This window comes from Mustelus asterias, chromosome 17 (assembly GCF_964213995.1).
Source record: "Mustelus asterias chromosome 17, sMusAst1.hap1.1, whole genome shotgun sequence".
NCBI lineage: Eukaryota > Metazoa > Chordata > Chondrichthyes > Carcharhiniformes > Triakidae > Mustelus > Mustelus asterias.
The window spans coordinates 3,875,260-3,893,153 of record NC_135817.1 but is presented as its reverse complement, the minus strand read 5'-3'; the positions used below and the strand labels follow the sequence as shown (position 1 = coordinate 3,893,153).

General features: G+C 44.1%; 1 protein-coding gene across 6 annotated transcripts in view; it reads right to left on the bottom strand.

Moving 5' to 3' along the window:
- Window positions 1–17,894, bottom strand: part of LOC144506282 (integrator complex subunit 6-like) — a 111,617-nt gene that overhangs the window by 64,647 nt on the left and 29,076 nt on the right. For all 6 annotated transcript variants that reach the window (XR_013499875.1, XR_013499877.1, XM_078232165.1 and 3 more), the window contains exons 4-5: window positions 12,709–12,798; window positions 8,204–8,387 (exon numbers count right to left, since the gene is read on the bottom strand). Coding sequence is in view for 4 of the 6 variants with exons in the window: in XM_078232165.1 (XP_078088291.1) it covers window positions 8,204–8,387; window positions 12,709–12,798 (274 nt within the window). In the remaining 2 variants the exon portion in view is untranslated. The remainder of the gene's footprint in view (window positions 1–8,203; window positions 8,388–12,708; window positions 12,799–17,894) is intronic.

Sequence of the window (17,894 nt, the reverse complement as noted above, 5' to 3'; positions counted from 1 at the left end):
GGGGCACAGCCTTAGAATAAAAGGGAGTCACTTTAGAACAGAGATGAGGAGAAATTTCTTCAGCCAGAGAGTGGTGGGTCTGTGGAATTCATTGCCACAGAGGGCTGTGGAGGCCGAGACGTTGAGCGTCTTCAAGACAGAAATTGATAAATTCTTGATTTCTCGAGGAATTAAGGGCTATGGGGAGAGAGCGGGTAAATGGAGTTGAAATCAACCATGATTGAATGGTGGAGTGGACTCGATGGGCCGAATGGCCTTACTTCCGCTCCTATGTCTTATGGTCTTATGGTCTTATCTTGGCCTTTTGGCTAAGATGCAAATGAGATCAAGCCTGGGGGCGCGGAGACGTCTGCCTACTCCAATCAGCTTGGCTCATGTAGATCAGGCCCAAGACAGGGTAGGGGGTCGCATGCCCTGTCTTAGCTTGGATCGGAAATGTCTCAACTTATTGAGACTCTGAATTGGACTTGATTTGATTGAATTGGAAAAGTATTTTAAAAAATACATCTAGAACCTTGGTTACACTATACGCAGTACCAAGTACAATTCTGTTCTCATTACAGAAAAAGATACATGAGACAGTACAACAACAAATAAACGAGAATCTACCAGAATTGAGGGAGTATACACAGCAGGAAGGTAGGCTGGGGCTCTTTTCTCCAGAAAAGACTGAGAAATGATATAATTGACATCTTCAAGGTGAATGAGTTCCATAGGGTAAACTTCGAGAAGATATTTCCGCTTATGCGGGAGACAAGGTCTAATGGTCATAAATAAGGTAGTCAAAAAAATCCAATAGGGAAGTTCAGGAGAAACTTCTTAATCCAGAATGGTTAGAATGTGCCACAAGAAGTTGGGGAAAACAGCAAGTATTCATTTATGGGGAAACTAGATAAATGAGGGAGAAAGGAGTAAAAGATTTATTGTTAGGATTGGTTGAAGGAGGATGAGGGGAGGGTGGCGATTCTCCCAAAAAGATTCGAAGTGTTGAATTTGTGTAAAAACTGGAGTAAATCACGCTGGTTTTTTCAGCGGGTGTTTCAAAATGAATCTCCCACACTCTGGGCACTATGGAGTGCACCAGCATGATTCACTCCAGAAGCGAGTGGGTGGGGACTATTCAGGCTGGAGAGGCCGGCAGCATTGCGCTGAGGGACCACTGCGCATGCGCTGATCTGTCAGTGCCGAGATTGGTACATGCGCAGTGGTCCGTCTGCCAGCCTCCCGAATGCTGGCCGGCCATGCAACCCCACCCCCCACCCACCCATGGTCTGATCGCTGGCCCCCTGCCCCGATCTCTAGAACCCACCCCACCTCGCAGCCCCAACCCCCTGACACTCCCAGCAGGCTGTCCCCACCCTGATGACCAGCCCCAATTGCTGGCCTACCTCCTTCTGGCACTCAGCCCGAATGTAGAATGGCAGCGGGATCCCCCCCCCCACCCCCACAGATCGTCCTCCACAGGCCCCACCCCCAGGCACTGCACAATGCCCGATGGACAGTACCAAGATGCCCCTTGGCAGTGCCAGGGGGCACAGGCTGGTACTGCCAAGTTGGCAATGACCAGGGGGCACCCCGGCACTCGACCCTCTGGCGGGGGGGGGGGCCTCGATTGCCCCCACTTTCACTCCAGTGGGGTCGAGCCACCAGTTCCCCGCAGGTGGAGAGCGATACTAAACCCCGCTGGAGTGAACCACTCCTGCTGGGGGTGTGTGGGGAGGCTAGCAGGGCCGGAGATCTCAGTCCCAGACCCACTAATGAGATTTAAAATATTTGGAAATTAGGGTCTGCATACATCAGGCAGCTGCACGCTGATTTCTGGCGAGGTGCTGACCACACCGGAAATCCGGCGCTGCGAGATGCACGGAGACCGTGGCGCCCAGTGGGGATTCCATGACAGGCGCACAGAGTCTCCCGGCCCGCTGTGCTGAAAAAGCAGCGGGATGGGAGAATTGCCCGTGTTTCATGTGGAGCACGAACGCCAGCATGGACCTTTCAGGCTGAAAGGATGTTTGCGGGCTGCAAACGCTACAAATAGAAGAAAAGTTGAAATATTTGTCAGAAATTAGTTGCCTATCACTCTGGTCCCATTTCTCACTGGCAGCACTGGGTGAGATTGGGAGGGGAAAAGGGAGGGAAGGAACAGTTCAGGCAAGCTGTGAATGGAGCAACAGGGTACTTCATTTCAGGCGAGAACAATGGGTTGGGTCGCAAAGTGGAAGCACAGGGAGAACAGGGCGAAGAGGGGGAATGAACTAGCAACAATGAGACACGTGGCCCTGTGGCAATGACGCTTCGCACAGGTAAAGCAGTATAAATCCAAGTGGGCACATCTGTCATTTACAACAGTGCATGTAATACAAAACCAACCAGCCACTGGTATGCCTTCCAGCAATATTATAACCATCTGCACTGTTAACAGAAAATGCCTTGCACACATTCGACAATACTGGTAACCGTTGTCATGCAGACTTAATCAACAAAATGCTTAATTATATCAGTATTCTCAATTAGCTACAAATTACGAGTCACTGATGTATTGAACAGCACTAAGCCTTTTGATCAAAGTGTTGTTAGTTACCAACATGAGGGATATCGTTTATCGTCTTCATTATTTTCCTCCCTTCCCAAACAGAACACAGCATTAGGACCAAGAGAAGCAAAATACTGCAGATGCTGGAATAACTCAGGCAGCATCTATTAGGAGAGAAACAGTCTTTGTCGGAACTGAAGGTAGGGGAGTGTGTGTTGGAGCTATAGAAACTGCAAGAAAAAATGGTAACTTTAAGAACAAAAGACAGGTGGCCTGGTGTGATGAAAATGCTAGATTTCGTACCCACTGTACTGTGCACATCCTGGCCTTCCTGTAAATGAGGATTTGCTTCAGTCACCCAAGCTAATGTTGATAGGGAACGCAAGATACTTCGTTTCTCTTGAAAAGACTTTTGGTGAAACTACATCATCTATTATTTGTTTAGTTTTAAGTGAATGTTTCTCGGAATTTGTTTCCCTCCCTTCTTTATCTCAGTTTACAATTAACTGTGCACCTACTGCAGTTGATTGCACGGCAGTCAATCTGAAATGCACTCGACTCGCTCACCACATGACAAATTCTGGACAACCACTTGCTGAAATTTGGTATAATTTGTTCATCTGCAAAGCTTTAACTTTTTTTTAATTCATTCGTGGGACACGGGCGTGGCTGGCTGACCAGCATTTATTGCCCATCCCTACATTGCCCTTGGAGGGCAGCCGAGAGTCAACCACATTGCTGTAGCTCTGGAGTCACATGTAGGCCAGGCCAGGTAAGGACGGCAGATTTCCTTCCCTAAAGGACATTAGTGAACCAGATGGGTTTTTCCGACGATCGACAATGGTCATCAGTAGATTCTTAATTCCAGACATTTTTTTTTATTGAATTCAAATTCCACCATCTGCAATGGCAGGATTCGAACCCGGACCCCAGAATATTAGCTGAGTTTCTGGATTAATAATTTAGCAATAATACCACTAGGCCATCGCCTGCCCCTTGCCTCCACTCCCATTTATTATGGGAGTGGAGGCAACTGAAGCTTTATGGTTTTGTTGATCTTTCAATATCAGAAAGCAAAATCTTGATTTGAACAAACTCCAAATACAGTCACGGGACCGATCAGAAACTTGGGAAGATAATTTACAGATCGTCTTTACCTGCTTTAAGTCTTTTTTTTCCTCAGGCAAGTGGAAAATTGTCAGAGATATTTATTCACCAGAGATAGCGATCACACTGCTGACAATGCCCCACAGATGAACAATAGCAGCTGAACTCTGTGTCAAATGACACAAGATCTGATCAGGGATTCTGCCATGCAGAGCATTTTTAATCCCGATTTACAGGCCATTGGGTTAAATATTGCATTAGGGACCAAGTACTTTCCTTCAGAAAACAGCGCCCTTGCGTACATTTTAAAATTTGGACATACAACAGCATGAAATTGTTAGCTGACATCACATCCTCTCAAAGCTCCACTAACAAACTTGTCAGGAGTCTCGGAATAAAAGGAAAGAATCTTAATTTCTATGAACTAACTTTGAAACAAACCCTGGATATGAGCATACAGCTTCATTTTTGCTCCTTCATCTGAGGGGCATCAACAGGAGTTTATCTGGCACATGGCTAACCTCGCCATCCATCCTCAGATCTGGCTTGACATCAAGCATAACTAATCTCCTTAGTTAAAATAGCTCAAGGTCCCATGATCATTCCAGAGGACAAGGATAACCACAAGCTCCTGATTCTTACACCCGACCAGCCCCTTCAATCCATCGCATGCAACCTGCCAATTCAAGCACCATTTGAAAGGAGCTCTTCATTATCAAGACTACCCTACGCCACGAGTTAAAAATCATCATTCTTATCATGTTTCTCATGCCAACCCTCTCACAGCAGTCTCCCCCAGCCCAATATCACATCACCAAAACATTCCACGCCTGACTCTTTTGCCCATTACTGGTAGAACCTCCAAGCTGCCTGGATTGAATTGGAAATTCCCCGTCATTCATCTTGCACATGCCCATTTTGGAAACATTTGTAATGTTTACTGTTTGGGCCCTGCACCAGAAACTCAAATTACATTAGGAAGCCAGACTAGACCCCAACAATTAAATGTGAGGATAGGACGCTTCACTCCAGTAGTAATTCTGCTGACAAATTAGGGATCCTTTATAGCAAAACAGACTTTATTTAATAACACAGTTTAACTATAACTCGAGCAAATGAAGCACCTGAACTATGACCCTTTTGAACAATAGTCTGACATAAAAAGAAATAACTCCAATTTCTAACGCACTGTTTCAGTTCCAAATAAGCAACAATCTTCTTACAGACACAAAAGCCACTTTAACTATAATTAGCAACCATAACTACACTTGCTATAAGGGGTGTAGTCAATCTTGAAGCTTTCAGAGAGATTTTGTGGAGAGCAACTTGCAGACCTGTCTTAAAACAAACTCCAGCCAGAACGCAAAAGCTGTTTTCTCTCCGACAGAACTAGCTCCTCCCATTAATCACATTATTTCATGACCTTGCATACCTAAACCCACCTTCTATTCCGTTAATCAAAAACCCCAGGGGGCCTTTTCTTTCTGTAAACAAACGTCCATTAGTTCTCTCCCAAGTGAACACTACATGGCTAAAATGAGGAAATTATCCTGCTTTCCCAGCACGAGGTGCAATCCCTCCAGAGATACCAACTGCCTGTAGAAAACAGCTGAACTTTAAAACAATCCCCTTAAACATAAAAAAAAATCTATAGCAATAGCACACGAGCATCACATTACCCTCAAGGAATCATATAAACTCAGGTTAACAATAAATATATAGATATATGTCAAAATATGAGTTTCAGTTTATATTAAACTTTACATTAGTCAGACTGTGCATGAACTATACAATGATGAATACTGAAGTCAGAGATTTCAAAATTATCCAAGGAATAACTCATCTTCATCTGGTGATGCAATTAACAACAGATTGTTCATTTTGATCATCACACGAGGGTCCAAATCCCAGGAGCTCATGCTCGATGATGCAATGGCCACACATCAACTGGAGAAGTTTGTTCACTACACTACAAAAATGGTGAGAGGGTACGGAGAAAGGGTGCTCAGGTATAAAAGCATGAGCTATAAAAGAAAGTCTGAACAACTGAAGGACGGCACGGTGGCACAGTGGTTAGCACTGCTGCCTCACAGCGCCAGGGACCCAAGTTCAATTCTGGCCTCGGGTCACTGTCTGTGTGGAGTCTGCACATTCTCCCAGTGTTTCGTCCGGGTGCTCCGGTTTCCTCCCACAGTCCAAAGATGTGCGGGTTAGGTCGATTGGCCATGCTAAATTGCACTTTAGTGTCGGGGGATTAGCAGGTAAATGAGGGTTACACGAATAGGGCCTGGGTGGGATTGTAATTGCTACAGATTCAATGGGCCGAATGGCCTTCTTCTGTACTGTAGGGATTCAATGAATAAAGCTCTACAATTTCCAAGGCTACACAGTGCAGTAAAATAGTAAAGACTTCCATTTATATCGTTTCTTTCATAGCACCTGGATGCCCAAAAGCCCTTTACAGCCAATTAAATAATTGAGGTGCAATCAAAGTTGCAATGCAAGAAATGTGGCAAACCAATTTGCACACGAACCCCCACAGCTATGTGAAAATGACCAGCCAATCTGCTTTTGTGATGCTGGTTGAGGGATAAATAGTGAGAAGAATGGGGAGAGCACGGCTGCTCACCTTGAAAATAGTGCCACGGGATATTTTAGTTCCACCGAAGGGGCGACCTCAGTTTAAAGGCTCATCCAAAACAGGGCAGCCCCGATGGCATTGCAATCCCTCTATCAGTACAGGGACATTATCCGTGTCACTATTACAGTGAGTATCACTGTCAATGTGGATTTTGTCCTCTGAAGTCTGTGAAATGGAGCTTGAACCCACAACCTACTCGCTCTGGAGGACAGCACTGCTGATGAGTCTTGGCGGACAAATTTATGAAAATTGCATGCTAATATTTCAAAATAACTCTGGAAAGGATGGATTAGAGGATTTAAATTCAAAGTCCTGAAAAATAAATTTAAAGAAGCTATTGGGAAAAATTCTTCACTCGGGTTTAATTGGCAAAAATACAAACGGATGAGTGCTATAATGGGAAGTTTAAGACAACCGAAGGACTAACTTCAAAAGGCAAAATTACTTTTTCTCATCCCAAATTTGTGTTTTGCTCATAAGGGAGAGAGCAACCGAACTAAATACACTCCAAGGTCGACGCAGAAATCATTGCCAGAAGTGGGGGAACTGACCCTTCCTGAGATTCAACCAAGAGGAGGAAACGTGCATTATCCCTTTTATTTGTTAAGGTTATTGAAAAACTAATTAATTTTGTTAAGATCGCTGAAGGAACAGAAGTCTCAATTAGTGTTCTTAGTCTGTTACCACGTACAACTTACAAGATCCCAGGTTTAACAAAGAGGAGATAACCTGGAATAATATTAGACTAATTGTATCTTCTGAATTGTTAAATTCTGTACTAGTCAACAGGGAATTTTCCATTCCTCTTCCAAAACAAGCCCGATTTAAAGCCAAATAGTTGAGAAGGGAGCATGGAAAGGAGGAAATCAGGTGGTCAGCATAGCATTACAAGGTACAGCAAAACTGTGCACAACCAAAATCATATGGGATACCAGGATGGTAGGAACAGATTACAAGACAATAACCCAAATCAACAGGTGAGAAAATGACAAGCTGCAAGAAGAAAGCTAGAATTGTGCATGATGGCACAGTGGTTAGCACTGCTGCCTCGCAGCGCCAGGGACTTGGGTTCGATTCCCAGCTTGGGTCACCGTCTGCATGGAGTTTGCACGTTCTCTCTGTGTCTACATGGGTTTCCTCCGGGTGCTCCGGTTTCCTCCCACAATCCAAAAGACGTGCAGGCTAGGTTGGTTCGACATGCTAAATTCTCCCTCCGTGCATCTGAACAGGTGCTGGAGTGTGACGACTAGGGGGTTTTTAACAGCAACTTCATTGCAGTGTGAATGTAAGCCTGCTTGTGACTAATAATTAAACTTATGTACTTAGTCATATGAACGTGGGAGAGCAGATCACAATTTGAAATTCTGTGGTACCACCAGATTTTGTTTCCCTCAATCTTTACCACTTGACAATGCAAATTGGGTTGCATATAGTGACAGTACAGTTTCTAGCCAGAATGAAGATGATTAGGTAATTACCACATCAATCATGCCTGGAGGCCACACTGCTGCAAGTGACTGATTAGATTTTATACATCATTAATTGTTACTAGAGAATCTGCTTTCATCAAAAGTTTCTGCACTTTTAATCATTCATCCAGTTTGTTGTATTCCACAGACATTTTTTGAAAATAGATTGTGTTTTGCATAGCTTCATTAGATTGTGAGTAAGTAGACTTGGTTTGCTTTGCAACTTTGCCCCCTTAAACCCCACCCTGCCACCACACCATTGGCTGGGAGCAGTGTCAATAGACTTACTGTACAAAATGACACAGGAGCACAAAAGGTCAGAATGTTCTGACATGTAAAACAAAGCACCAGCATTTCTGTTGTGGCTAATTTTAGTACAACAAGAGAAGGATTGTTGAAAGAAAGATAAGATGGTTCACTGAAAACATCAATTGCGTGCATCATCGATCTCACCTCCTGTAACCTCACACATGGGCGTAATGGCAGATTCATCAGATGGCACGCTTCCCAATTGCTCTGCTTCAGATGGCATCAATCCAGGAAGCCGCAAGACTAAGGAAAATAGTCTCTGATCCCATCGAAATGGCTCCTTGGTTAATTCACTCCCTGGCAAGGGAGAATTAAGTGGTAGGTGGAGCTGCAAATGCAAAAAGAACCTTTACTAATTCAGAATACAAACGTCATCATTTCTTGCTCATTGTCAATGTTCCAGTAATTATTGCAATTATTGAAATAACCAAACATAATCAAGGTACAAAGATGGCAAAGTGTTCCAAGCTCTTCATTAGCTTGACTGATGGCTCACAGTGTGGCTTACTTATGCATGTTATAAACTACATATATTCACGCACAGGGTCCTCTCCTTTGCAGTCAGAAGGAGCATGCGCATGCATTGTATTTTTCTAAACAAAACCTTGGGGGACAACTATTTCCTGGTTCATTCCCCATGGCAATGCCTGACCAGAGTCAACCGGCCTCGTTGGAATTTAAACAAAAGCTTGGGAATTAATTGTTTCCTGGTCCATTTTCCATGGCAACATCTCTTCCAGAGTCCACTTGCCAACCAACCAATCAGCACTTTCTTCTCGTGTAGTATAAATTGTTGTTCCCTATACAATTGGTATTCTTGTGAATCTGTCCTGATGAGTGCAAGATGAAAAGCTTCAGAAGCATGTCCTTCTTCAGCAATACTCTTGGATGTATTATAAATCAAGTGTTAACATACAAGGATGGCTGAACCAGTGACAACAGAAGAAAATAGAGATAAATTTTTAATAAATTAAGTTCTGTTCAATTTTAACTATCTGCTTTCAATTAAAGGGAAAGAGAGTTCATCCATTTCAGTTAAAAATACATATGGGGTTCATACGTATGGGGTTTTAAGCTAAAGATTTGTGGAAAAGGCGAATGATGTTCACATGTTAAGTATGATACTTGTCTCATACTGGTTTTGTTTCCAGAACGCACAATTCTGCATAGCAGACAGTTCCTTCAGTGGACATACAGCAGTTAACCCTAAACTAAAATAAGAATTTTAAAATAAGAACTGTATAAGTGACAAGGTATTCATACCTCGCCACTTATACAGTTAAATCACCGTTTGGGGTTTAGGAAAGAAGAGGATGGAGGTTTTGTGGAAACAGCAGCGAGGGAGAAATCAGTTCATAGAAATCATAGAAACCCTACAGTGCAGAAAGAGGCCATTCGGCCCATCGAGTCTGCACCGACCACAATCCCACCCAGGCCCTATCCCCATATCCCCACATATTTACCCGCTAATCCCTCTAACCTACGCATCCCGGGACACTAAGGGGCAATTTAGCATGGCCAATTAACCTAACCCGCACATCTTTGGACTGTGGGAGGAAACCGGAGCACCCGGAGGAAACCCACGCGGACACAGGAAGAATGTGCAAACTCCACACAGACAGTGACCCAAGCCGGGAATCAAACCCAGGTCCCTGGAGCTGTGAAGCAGCAGTGCTAACCACTGTGCTACCGTGCCGCCCCCTTAGTGCCTCCTTTTAATAAGAATAAAGGACTGGTTTGATGAGACACACATTTTCCAGCTCTATTTTAGTCAACACGGTCGTTAACATGTCCATCTCAAAAGTTACCAGAAACACAGCAAATTCAACCAAAATGGACTTTTCTCAACTTCAAACAAGGGGACATCTATGCATTTACAGGAATATATACTGATGCCATGATTCACTTGACATTCTTGTATAACACAATGGTGTCACCCAGGACAAATAATGGTGTTTTCTTTGGCTATTGATGAAGAAATGAAAGATGAATAAATCTGTTGCATTCCAACATGTATTATCCATGAGCGCAGTTGCATTGATTTTCTGGCACCTACGGGATGGAGGTAGAGTGAAAACAAAATGCTGACCAAGCTTGCCTCCACCCATCATAGAGGCGTATGGCAATGTTCGTGGGGATAACTCAATCCAGGAAGGAAACCCCAAACATTAATTGCACCCAACAACGTTTTGCCACTCGGCTCCCCAAATCAGAGGAGTCCGATGGAGGGCGCAGTGGGCCGTTATCCTGGGCACCAATTCAGTGGTTTAACCCATTCACAATCTCAGAGTCTCGGTAGGTAACAAAGTTGTCCTCATTCAGCAGGCGCCAAACAGCTAAAGTTAAAGCTTATTTATTAGTCACAAGTAGGCTTACATTCACACTGCAATGAAGCTACTGTGAAAATCCCCTAGTCGCCACATTCCGGCGCCTGTTCGGGTACACTGAGGGAGATTTTAGCATGGCCAATTCACCTAACCTGCACATCTTTGGACTGCGGGAGGAAACTGGAGCACCCGGAGGAAACTCATGCAGCCACAGGGAGAATGTGCAGACTCCGCACAGCTCCAACCACACAATTCATTCAGTCCTCTGCCTGCAGCTCTGATCAGCTTACACACGTCACCCCACCCTCTCAAACTAACATACGGCCTTACTATTGATCAAGGTGGACATCAATGATGGCCAGGAATGTGGCAGCAGCTCTCTGATGAGGCTTTTGCTGGCACTGGGTCAGGCTGGACACAGCCAAGTGACATCATTGGTTTTCTGCGCGTGTGCAAACGGGTATCGGCAGCCATCTTGCGTTGGCAGGAGACACAGTGAACATGAAATTACAAAGTCACAGACAGGAAGTATTGGGTGTACCGCAGACACTAATTAAATTACTAAGCAAGTGCATCCCAATGCTCTGATTAGTCTGTGGTATCACATCACTTTCCAATATACCCTTACTAGTATTGTTAACGTAATCACTGATGCATTTTAGAACATAGAACATAGAACATTACAGCGCAGAACAGGCCCTTCGGCCCACGATGTTGCACCGACCAGTTAAAAAAAAAAACTGTGACCCTCCAACCTAAACCAATTTCTTTTCGTCCATGAACCTATCTACGGATCTCTTAAACGCCCCCAAACTAGGCGCATTTACTACTGATGCTGGCAGGGCATTCCAATCCCTCACCACCCTCTGGGTAAAGAACCTACCCCTGACATCGGTTCTATAACTACCCCCCCTCAATTTAAAGCCATGCCCCCTCGTGCTGGATTTCTCCATCAGAGGAAAAAGGCTATCACTATCCACCCTATCTAAACCTCTAATCATCTTATATGTTTCAATAAGATCCCCTCTTAGCCGCCGCCTTTCCAGCGAAAACAATCCCAAATCCCTCAGCCTCTCCTCATAGGATCTCCCCTCCATACCAGGCAACATCCTGGTAAACCTCCTCTGCACCCTCTCCAAAGCCTCCACATCCTTCCTGTAATGTGGGGACCAGAACTGCACACAGTACTCCAAGTGCGGCCGCACCAGAGTTGTGTACAGTTGCAACATAACGCTACGACTCCTAAATTCAATCCCCCTACCAATAAACGCCAAGACACCATATGCCTTCTTAACAACCTTATCTACTTGATTCCCAACTTTCAGGGATCTATGCACACATACACCTAGATCCCTCTGCTCCTCCACACTATTCAAAGTCCTCCCGTTAGCCCTATACTCAACACATCTGTTATTCCTACCAAAGTGAATTACCTCACACTTCTCCGCATTAAACTCCATCCGCCACCTCTCGGCCCAACTTTGCAACCTGTCTAAGTCTTCCTGCAAACTACGACACCCTTCCTCACTGTCTACCACACCACCGACTTTGGTGTCATCAGCAAATTTGCTAATCCACCCAACTATACCCTCATCCAGATCATTAATAAATATTACAAACAGCAGTGGCCCCAAAACAGATCCCTGAGGTACACCACTTGTAACCGCACTCCATGATGAATATTTACTATCAACCACCACCCTCTGTTTCCTATCCGCTAGCCAATTCCTGATCCAATTTCCTAGATCACCCCCAATCCCATACATCTGCATTTTCTGCAGAAGCCTACCATGGTGAACCTTATCAAACGCCTTACTAAAATCCATATATTTGGTCTTCCAAACTACTTTCCTGGGTTCCCAAGATCTGCTCCTCATCCGCAGATACTCCCTCTTCCTCTGCCAGGCATTTTTCCTCTAAATATATTAACGCTTACAAAATACATTTTTAATCAAAACGTTTCTTCACTATTATCACTCAAAAAGCCACCAAGACAATTCAAAAAAATTGCTCTTGGTGTCAAGGTATACGGAGATACTCCAGAGATAATTATGAAATATACCTTCGATATTAAGAAATAAAATCTGTAAGTTTTCAATGCAGGTGTTATGTCCAAGACAATATACATGACAAACATGGGTACAAGTGTTGAGTAGGAAACTGAAATTCAGAATATGCTAAATAAATATTTTCATTAGCCGTCTCTGAATTCAGTGAATTTAACAGAGTTCCCCAGAGAACCAAAAGTACATCCATAAGCATCCCGAGGGAAAAATCTACTGCCATTATTAAAAATTGTGAACACTGACAAAAACAACTTACCTCATCCTGTATCCCACTACTATTTGTCAATTTGTTCCCGTCAGTAATCGTAACGATAATAGATGGTTCCAGAAAGAAAGGGTTTCGCCCCTGAAAAAAAAAACAATTGATCAAAAAAAAAAAGCAAAGTGATTGATAGTTTAGAAAACTCATAAGCAGATATTAATGTCCCAATTAGCACCACAGATACGAGAATGCAAGCTCGCCATTAAAGTGGGACAGATGCAGAGCAAGGAACATTTTTTACATGTTCCTCCATGAACAATGCCACTCGAAATTCAGACATTAAATCTCAACTACAATAGAGCAGCAAGACAAGATGTAAATACATTCAAACAAGCCGATACTTAGTGTTCTAGTTTCACTGCTAAGTAAAGAAAGATCGTATACTTGAGGAAAACCAGAAAGACAATGATCAAGAAAATAGCTGAAAACCACTTGGGCCTAATTCAGATTCACTTCAGAGACATGGCTGGTCTCAATCCATTTTTAAAGTCAGTTAAATGGAAAGAAAATCTGTACCCGTTGGACAATAACTTCTTTTTGGGCAAGAAAAACTAGGCCCTGTAAGAACATACATCAGGACGCCTTGGGTGGCTGTGTGGAGTTTGCACGTTATCCCCGTATCTGTTTGGGTTTCCTCTGAGAGCTCCGGTTTCCTCCCACAGTACAAAGATGTGCAGGCTCGGTGGATTGGCCAGGCTAAATTGCCCCTTAGTGTCAAAGGGACTAGCTGGGGTAAATGCATGGGGTTGTGGGGATCGGGCCTGGGTGGATTGTGGTCGGTGCAGACTCGATGGGCCGAATCCCTCTACACTGAGGGATGCTATGATTCCATATAGCTCAAATTCATGCCTGAACTGTGGAATATCCAGCAGATGGAGCAAAGTTGGCAAGTGGCACAAGAGAATCTTTCCTTACTTGAAAACAACCTTCGGTTAATGACAATGAAGAATTTATTTGGTGCCTGGCACAATTGGGATCTTTGTTAATTACCAGTATTTGCAAATTTGAGCAAGTCTTACCCCAAACTCTCCAACCTCAGCAACTAAACACTGGTAATCAGCTTCAGATGTCAATAGCTTAGAAAATTCACAGCAGCCAAAAAAGTGCACATATTGCAAGGTCAGGCCAAAAGCAAAATATCGGGCGGCACAGTGGTTAGCACTGCTACCTCACAGCGCCAGGGACCCAGGTTCAATTCCTGACTTGGATGATTGTATGTGGAGTTTGCACATTCTCTTCGTGTCTGCGTGGGTTTCCTCCGGGTGCTCCGGTTTCCTCCCGCAGTCCGAAAGATGTGCTGGTTAGGTGCATTGGCCATGCTAAATTCTCCCTCAATGTACCCGAACAGGCTGGAGTGTGGCAGTATTAATGTAGGTCTACTTGTGACACTAATCAATAAAAAAATGATTGCCCCACTGATACTATTTTGGAGACAGATCATATCACTTCTGACCTCAGTGCAAAATTTCCTCCTTCAAAATCGACGAGAGTGAGATTTCCAGAGGCAAGTAGAATTTCACATTTATGGTTCATTCAATTAACACCATGGCAAGGATTAGTGTAAACATGTTAACCACTACAAAACCAATTATTATGCATCTGGTTTACAAATATTGACCAGGGTTTGGAATCCTCTGGTTGCAACCTTTTGTGACTATGCTGATTGATATACATTCAACTACTCTCCGCAGCCTTCTTGACAATTTGGCAGGAATTGAAATTGCACTCAGCAGAATGCAGGCTCACTGAGCACAATATTCTCTCTGACATTTGTTGAAGTTAAAAGGTATTTTAACCTGGGTGGCACAATGATTAGCACTGCTGCCTCACAGCGCCAGGGACCCGGGTTCAATTCCCGGCTTGGGTCATCGTCTGTCTGGAGTTTGTACGTTCTCCCCGTGTCTGCGTGGGTTTCCTCCAGGTGCTCCGGTATCCTCCCACAATCTGAAAAACGTGGTTAGGTGGATTGGCCATGCTAAATTGCTCCTTAGCGTCAAAGGGACTCGGGTAAATTCATGGGGTTGTGGGGGATAGGGCCTGGGTGGGATTGTGGTCGATGCAGACTCGATGGGCTGAAAGGCCTCCTTCTGCACTGTAGAGATTCTATGATTCTATATAGCGTAAAGGTAACATAAAATAATCCCGGAGTGTGCAAACTGAAGATATCAAAAGCAAGGTCGTGCTTTTTCCATTCCAAATGTGTTTGGTTTTCTTAAAAGTAGAAATAACCAAAGAATGGCTCAGGAGGCTACTTGGTCCATCAGGTCAATGCTGTTGCTCAACCTCCATTTGAGCAAGCTGGCATTTATTGCCCATCCATAACTGCCCTTGAACTGCGTGGCTTGCTAGGCTGTTCCAAAAGGCATTTAAGAGTCAACCACAGATTCATGGTAAGTACCATGGTAAGGAAGGCAGATTATCTTCCCTAAAGAACAATGGTGAAGCAGATGGGCTTTTAGAACAATCGACAATGATTCATTGTTAGACTTTTAATTCATTCAAATTTCATCATTTGCTATGGTGGAATTCAAACCCAAGTCCCCAGAGCATTACCCTGGGTCTCTGGATTACTAGTCCAGTGACAATACCACTACACCACTTTATTTATCTATCTTCAATTATTCTAACCATCCTCTCCGATTTTTTTTCCCTAATCTCTTTTGAAATGAAAAGGGTGCAGGAAACATTTAACCAGATGGAAATGGTTATGGTATTCAAGCAAAAAATTATTTAAGAGATCTGAACATTTAATCCTGCTTCAACATAGGCCGCATTTAGAGCATGCAGAATTATAAGTAGGCAGACTGGGAACTGACACAGCACGAGCTCTGTGTACTGGAGTATGTTGTGACAAAAGCATAGATACATAATGGATTAGGTGAATTTGAATTTGGAAGGTTCAAGAGGACGTAACACACCTGACAAGATTGAAGACTCTCAAAGGCAGAATCTGCATTGCTGGCAGTTCTTCACAGCTCCAGTGGCTCAGTCGGTAGAGCTCCCCACTCTAGGACTCATGCGCCACAGTGGCAGCATTTACGCAGATCGAATTTTAAAAAGTAGTAGTTCTACAGGTCCTTGACCTGAAATGTTCACTCTTGTTTCTCTCTCCACAGATGCTGCCAGACTGGCCAAGTATTTCCAGCACCAGGTGGCACGGTGGTTCACATTGCTGCCTCACAGCGCCAGGGACCCGGGTTCGATTCCCAGCTTGGGTCACTGTCTGTGCGGAGTTTGCACATTCTCCCCGTGTCTGCGTGGGTTTCCTCCAGGTGCTCCGGTCTCCTCCCATAGCCCAAAGCTGTGGGGTTAGGTGGCTCGGCCATGCTAAAATTACTCCTTAGTGTCAGGGGAAATACATGGAGTTGTGGGGATAGGGCCTGGGTGGGATCATGGTCGGTGCAGACTCCATAAGACATAGCAGCAGAATTAGGCCACTCGGCCCAATGCTCCACCATTCAATCATGGATGATATTTTTCCCATCACTATTCTCTTGCCTTTTCCCTATAACCCCCGATCCCTTTATTAATCAAGAACCTATCTATCTCTGTCTTAAAGACACTCAATGACCTGGTCTCCACAGCCTTCTACGGCAGAGTTCCACAGATTCACCATTCTCTGAAGAAATTCCTCATCTCTGTTTTAAAGGATCGTCGCTTTAGTCTGAGGTTTGGCCCTCTGGTTCTAGTTTTTCCTACTAGTGGAAACATCCTCTCACGTCCACTCTATCCAGCCCTCACAGTATCCTGTAAGTTTCAATAAGACCATAAGACCATAAGACATAGGAGCGGAAGTAAGGCCATTCGGCCCATCGAGTCCACTCCACCATTCAATCATGGTTGATTTCAACTCCATTTACCCGCTCTCTCCCCATAGCCCTTAATTCCTCGAGAAATCAAGAATTTATCAATTTCTGTCTTGAAGACGCTCAACGTCTCGGCCTCCACAGCCCTCTGTGGCAATGAATTCCACAGACCTACCACCCTCTGGCTGAAGAAATTTCTCCTCATCTCTGTTCTAAAGTGACTCCCTTTTATTCTAAGGCTGTGCCCCCGCGTCCTAGTCTCCCCTGCTAATGCAAACAACTTCCCTACATCCATCCTATCTAAGCCGTTCATTATCTTGTAAGTTTCTATTAGATCTCCCCTCAACCTCCTAAACTCCAATGAATATAATCCCACGATCCTCAGACGTTCATCGTATGTCAGGCCTACCATTCCTGGGATCATCCGTGTGAATCTCCGCTGGACCCGCTCCAGTGCCAGTATGTCCTTCCTGAGGTGTGGGGCCCAAAATTGTCCCAAGATCCCCCCTCATCCTTCTAAACTCCAACGAGTACAGACCCAGAGTCCTCAGCCGTTCCTCAGACCAGCTTTTCATTCCAGGGATCGTTCTTGTGAACCTCCTCTGGACCCTTTCCAAGGCCAGCACGTCCTTCCTTAGATACAGGGCCCAAAACTGCTCTCAACACTCCAAATAGAGTCTGACCAGAGCCTTATACAGCCTCAGAAGTACATCCCTGCTCTTGTATTCTAGCCCTCTTGACATAAATGCTAACATTGCATTTGTCTTCCTAACTGCCAACTGAACCTGCACATTAACCTTAAGAGAATCTTGAACAATGACTCCCAAATCCCTTTGTATTTGATTTCCTAAACATTTCCCCATTTAGAAAATAGTCTATGCCTCCATTCCCCCTTCCAAAGTGCACAACTTCACACTTTTCCACGTTGTATTCCATCTACCACTTTTTTACTCACTCTCTTAACCTGTCCGAGTCCTTCTGCAGCCCCCCTGCTTCCTCAATACGACCTGTCCCTCGACATATCTCAATTGGCCGAATGGCCTCCTTCTGCACTGTTGGATTCTATGATTCTGTTTTTATTTTGCATTTCCTTTTGTTGGGTTATTAATAAAGGAATGCCTTCTTTGGTGATATTAGATGTTTTATGAAAAATAAGCTTATGACTAATGATCCTGACCTGCAATGTCCAAAAAAATAAAATTCTCTTATTACCTGGAATCCCAAGGTGTTAGTGATGTTTTGGGGATCAATTTCCTCCACCACTGCCCATTTTTCTGAGATCAGTAAATTAGTATGCGGAGTGATATTTGGCACCATAGAGCTATTTTGTACTTCATGGTTTTATTCTTGAACCAAATATGTACGCATTTTAAT